Source organism: Brachyhypopomus gauderio, chromosome 1 (genome assembly GCF_052324685.1).
Source record: "Brachyhypopomus gauderio isolate BG-103 chromosome 1, BGAUD_0.2, whole genome shotgun sequence".
In the NCBI taxonomy this organism is placed as follows: Eukaryota; Metazoa; Chordata; class Actinopteri; order Gymnotiformes; family Hypopomidae; genus Brachyhypopomus; species Brachyhypopomus gauderio.
Genome location: NC_135211.1, coordinates 20,255,380 through 20,261,367, shown reverse-complemented (window position 1 = coordinate 20,261,367; position 5,988 = coordinate 20,255,380). Strand labels below are relative to the sequence as shown.

Sequence of the window (5,988 nt, the reverse complement as noted above, 5' to 3'; positions counted from 1 at the left end):
CGTAGTAGTATGCAGTACAGTTTCCAGTATGCAACAAAAGCAAAGCATACTACGGGGTCACATGAACATAGCGTTGCATGATGGGATGCAGTACACCATGAAGATAGCTCTGTTCGCATACTGGAATATTTTGCGGAAGTAGTATGTCATCCGGGGATGTTTCACGTACTGGAAAAAAAATTTTTACTCGCATACTGCATACTGGATACTGATTTGGGGCCCAAGCATATGCCAGTAGTATGTAATAGGCTATTTCGAACACAGTCTATGCCTCAGTCCCGCTACGGCGCGCACCATGCATCAGCACCTAACAGAATGTCTTTGGGTTTTATTTCTTGTTAACGCTCTTTTCCTGTGCTTTTGTTGCAACGGAGACTAAAGACGAGTCTCTGACGAGTGTTTTGCTTTATTCTCATTTTGATTTTATTTCATTTCATTTCATTTATTTCATTCAATTGTTCTTGTTTTACCATTTTGTTTATATTAAATGTTTTATATATTTAATTCCTCATTACTGTTTTTAAGTAAGCAAACACCACTATTTTTGCTAAATTTTTATTTTTCATATTTTGACTTATCTTTACTTTCTTTAGTTATTAGTGTGGTTAATAAAACATCTTTGAATGATCTTTATTTTTTGTTTTACATGTCTAGTTTCATTGTAAAGCACATTCAGCTGTATTTTTATGTATGAAATATGCTTTTAAATAAAGGTATTGCTTACGAGTTTGGAGAATGACGACTGTATGAAGGTAAGTGTCTGATAAAATGTGACACACAGCAAAGATGAAGCAAGTGGTAGGAGTTTCATAACTTAGTTTGGTTTTCTTTTTGTGAGAGAAATAGCCTACACTAAGTCTGGCCCAAACCAAAATCCACATAACCGAAAGTTGGAAGCATTGGAAGCATGCTGACCCCTAGTGGCCAATGTGTGCCATTTTGAGAGGTTTCGGACCAGGTTGATTTGACTGCGTAAGATCTGTGAAGCCAGCTCTCCGACACTAACCCTCCAGGCTTTATATAGTTCACACGGCAGCTGCTCCCAAGGAGATGACCCACAAACACCTACTGACCTAACACATACAAATACACTACCCCCAATACACACACACACACACACACCCACACACACACACACACACACACACACACACATACAGTGCCCCAATAAACACATACACTACCCCAATACACACATGCACACACACACACACACATGCACTACTCCAATACACACACACACACACACTAATGTAATACACCAAGTGCACATGCACACACTAATACACACACACACACATACACACACACACGCACCCACACAACTTCCACCTCCATACATTAACTCCCCCTCAGTCACAGACACCCTGCTGCACACACACACACACACTCACTCCACCACCCCTCTCCTCCCCACCCCCACAGAGTTATAAATACAGACCTTCCAGTCTCCATCACACTTAGACATGGCAGACAAGAGTACAAACTCCCGGCTGGCAGGACGGAGGAAGGAGAGAGCGATGGAGAAGAAGACAGAAGTGGAGGAGAAGAAAGAGGAGAAGAAAGGAGCAGTAAGAGAGGATGAGACGAAGGCATCAGTGAACGGGGCAGGAGAGGCCGTGGCTAACGGGGCGGGAGAGGCCATCACTAACGGGGACGCAGCCACTAACAGGGAGGCTACCAACACCGAGGGGGACCAGGACAAGCCAGAGCCCATGGAGCTGCCCCCATTTGAGACCATCACAGGGTGAGAGCACTCACACACCATCATATCATATCATATACAGGACTGCACTCTGGGAAAAGTAGTTATGGACCAAAATTATTATAATGACCCCAACTCCAGTGGTTAAGGAAAGATGAAGACCATAAGGTGTTCAGTCCACAATCAGGACTATATAATTTTCACAAAATAATTTAAAAAAATCCTGTCACCCATATGGAATTCTAGCAGTTATTATAGAAAAAATATAAATGATTATTAGTAAACATGCAACCCTCACATCTTCTTTAGTTAAATATCATCTTAACTTCTTGTCCCTCAGCCCTCCTCAAATGTTACTCTTTGACCCGACGCACCCCTTCCCCAAGATAAAATGCTTGGTCCCTAGGGTGTCTAGGGTCTAGGGATCTAGGGTGTCATGTTTCCTCTGAGAGAGTATGGGTCACCCAGTCATATTTAGAGCCCAACCAGTTAGCTTTTACAATTACATAGACTAAAAATCTAAACTTGAGTTGAGGTGATGAATGTCTGCTGTCTGAATGTGGCTGAGAAGTAAAACTGCACATATACATTCCTGAGCTACTAAATGTACAGGACTTTACATTTATTACATTATTACATTTATAAAACCGAATATCCAATTATTTTTTCTGGCTAACATTCGATGCTGAGGACGTTGGTCTGTCATCTCTCTCATCATGACCTTATAAACAGACATCTTATACTCACGCCCTTTGAAAGGCTAAATACTTCTGTGAAGTCAGTCTCAGACAGGGTGGTAAAGGTCCCAAAGATCCACTTTGTGTCAGCAGGAAAAAGAAAGATGATTTCTCATGTTTGATACAGATACAGTCAGACAGGCTAAACCAGTTCTGCTCTCCCATAGTACATGAAATATCCATGTTCAAAGTTATTGGTCCAAATGACAGAATGTTTAAAATATCAGTGTTCAAATTGTGTTCATGTAAATACACTTTATTTGTATTTACAATGTCAGTGCTATGAATATCAGTGTTCAGAAGTTTTAGAATCAGTATTCAGAATCCCAGTGTCCAGAATGAACACTGAAACTTCATAGAGCTAAACAAAGAAATGATGCTGGGATGAATTAGTTGATTTTCTTATTTCTTACTTGTGAAAGTATGTGTGAGTAATTGAATGTTCTTTAAAATAGTGTGTTCATAACATCTGACTGCAGAGTGATGTCTGCCATTTTAATTGCCTCACAGTCAACTATATAAAAATTACATATAAATAAATATTTGGTTTTACACATTAAAATTAGACTTAAGCAACACTGATTTAACTGGAACACCCTCCCTCTCTCTCTCCCTCACTCTCTCTGTCACAAACACACACACACACACACACACACACACACACACACACACACACACACACACACACACACACACACACACACACACAGATGGGATGCTCTTGGATCAAGAGAAGTTATTAACAAAACGCAGCCACTAAAACATACTAAATAAGCATTTACTATGCAGAGCTAGTTGACATAGAGTCAATGTATTTTATTAGCTCTCTGTGGCTAAGATGTAAGATGTCTTTTATAAGTTGGTGTCTCCTGTGATTAATTAAATGTTATAGTGGAAAGCCCCCAGTGACACAGATTAAAATGTCTGCTAACTGCCAGCTGTTTTTTAGGCCTGTAGATCCTCTCTGTCTGGGACGACTGCCACAACTGAAGTTTTTTGGCTGACAGCAGTCAAAGATTTGCAGGCAGCATCAAATGATTTAAATTTGGCACAATGTTCTAATATGGTTACTCTATCTTTGTGGGTCAGGATGTACAACCAACAGAGGGAAACCTTTGTGTGTGTGTGTGTGTGTGTGTGTGTATACAGATGCAACAAGTAAAAATAGCCTATAGATTCAAACCACTGGCATGTGAAGAAGCCTCTTTTCTTTCTATTTAGATGCAGGCATTATCGGACCTGAGAGCCCCAGAGATTCTAACCCTGTGGAGTGAGTGGTGTGTGTGTGTGTGTGTGTGTGTGTGTCTGTGTGTGTGGTGTGTGTGCGTGTATGCGCCCCAGAGATTCTAACCCTATGGAATGAGTGGTGTGTGTGTGTGTGTGTGTGTGTGTGTGTGTGTGTGTGTGTGTGTGTGTGTGTGTGTGTGTGTGTGGTGTGGCGTGGCTCAGCTGGCCTGGGGGAAGTTTGGAATGGAAGGAAGTTTGATCAGGAGTTTGGTTTGGTCTGGAGGATAGCTGGTCTGGAGGGTAACTTGGCTATAGCCCTCTGTAGCAACAAACACATTCAGCAGGTGGTATTTGGTGGAGACTCTAAACTTTGTTGGGCTGGTATCTGAGCCTCTTGGGTTATTTTAGTGGCAGTAAAAATAGCCAGCGAGTATGTGGAGGAGCTGAGGTGGGAGTTATGCAAATCAGTCTCACATGCACCAGCGCCGCCCTACAGGCCAGAAATCACAGTGATTCACAGCAGCAGAAAGAAACCTCAAATAAGCTGGTTTATTATGGAAACAGGTCCAAGGTGCTGTATTATAAACCCTACGCCGGACTGGAAATGTCTACTGAAACAACTGTAGGGTATATTTTGTTGGACCACAGTGTGGACAAAATACTGTCAAACTGCTAAATAAAACTTAGTCATGTTAAGTGATATCCTTGTATCACTTGGCTAAACTAGGGCTTCTTTGGAGCAGAATTTCTAAACCTGTTCCTGTCTCTACAGAGACCGCATCGACCCTTTCTTCTTCAAGTTCCAGTTTAAGAATGTAGAGTATTCGTCCGGCCGGAACAAGACCTTCTTGTGCTACCTGGTGGACCAGGGGGGCAGTGAAGACGGTGTCCTGCGTGGTTATGTCGAGGATGAGCACGCGGGCAGTCACGCTGAGGACATGTTCTTCCAGCTGATCCTCCCACACTACGACCCGTCCGTCAAATACAGCGTCACCTGGTACGTGTCGTCCAGCCCCTGCGCTTCATGTGCCGCCAAGCTGGTGGAGATCCTGCGTGAGCGGAAGAGTATGCGCTTCACCCTCTTCTCTGCCCGCCTCTTCGAGTGGGAGGAGCCTGAGATCAGGGAGGGGCTGAAGGCACTGGCAGGGGCCGGGTGTAAGCTGCGTGTGATGAAGCCTCTCGATTTCTCGTACACGTGGGACACGTTTGTAGAACATGATGACCAGAGATTCACGCCATGGGAAGACTGTCAGGAGAACTACGAATACTACCAGGAGAAATTGGCTGATATTCTACAGTGAGCGTGAGTGAGAGTGCAGACACACACATACACACACTGAGCAAAATGTAGTTTCTCTGGGAAACTTAACTTCACTGCAATGTTTACTACATTATGTATATTACTACCTCTCCAGGAACTTGAGGATGTGAACGATAGAGTTGCAGACACACCCCTGCCCAAGTGCCATAAGAAGAAAAGGTGTCTGTGTATTTGTGTTAAGAGTGTGTGCTAGTGTGTATTTGTGTCCCTGTATTTGTGTGTGCATGTGTGTGTGTGTGTGTGTGTGTTTGTGGTGCAGAATTGCTCAGCTTAACTGACAGATACTGCACAGGATTTGGTCCGTCTGTCTGAAAGGAAAAATATCACATAAGAGCATAACCTGAAATAATTTTTACTTTGTTACAAAGAATTTTAGATTTTCATCAGAAAAGACCTTTTACACTCCCATGATGTAGATGAATGAGTCAGGTAGTGAAATTAAATCCCTTTGTATAAATAATAATGTTTATTTTTAATCAGTTTGATGTTGGAGTTTTGTTTTAGATAGATGTTATTGTAATATATTGTATATCTCTGAATGCACCACACAAAATTCTCCTTCTGCAAAATGTTTATTATACATGTTTCTAAGCGAAAGCATTTTTAAGAGCAATATATTTTATAAAACTAGACAGAACAAAAATGTAATGTTATGTGTTCAAGAGATTAAAAGACACCACAGTAAAAAGTGGAAGTAGCAGGAACTGAGTCAAGTACAATGGTTATTATGAATGCCACATCAAAAAGGAAAATTAAAAAGCTTTACAAACAACTTTAATTCCTAACCTTGATGATTATTTCTACTTAATATCACTTGTCTGTATTTCCGCATTGAAATGCACAATTGTACAGCGTATAAACAAAAGTTGTTTAATTTCCTCATACACAACACTCAAACCACCAAAAAACCCTCAAACTAAATTCATACATTTTTAAAAAGGTCATTAAGAATAAATTAAATATGATTATCTGACTCTACAAATAGCATATCACACATT

At 41.3% G+C, this 5,988-nt stretch overlaps 1 protein-coding gene across 1 annotated transcript; it reads left to right on the top strand.

The window, feature by feature from the left end:
- Positions 1 to 1,361: 1,361 nt before the first annotated feature.
- apobec2a (apolipoprotein B mRNA editing enzyme, catalytic polypeptide-like 2a) lies at positions 1,362 to 5,768 on the top strand. Its single transcript, XM_077001309.1, has 3 exons — positions 1,362 to 1,747; positions 4,442 to 4,972; positions 5,085 to 5,768. The coding sequence occupies exons 1-2, from the start codon at positions 1,467 to 1,469 to the stop codon at positions 4,968 to 4,970; spliced, it is 810 nt and encodes a 269-aa protein (XP_076857424.1). The 5' UTR covers positions 1,362 to 1,466; the 3' UTR covers positions 4,971 to 4,972; positions 5,085 to 5,768.
- The last annotated feature ends 220 nt before the right edge of the window (positions 5,769 to 5,988 follow it).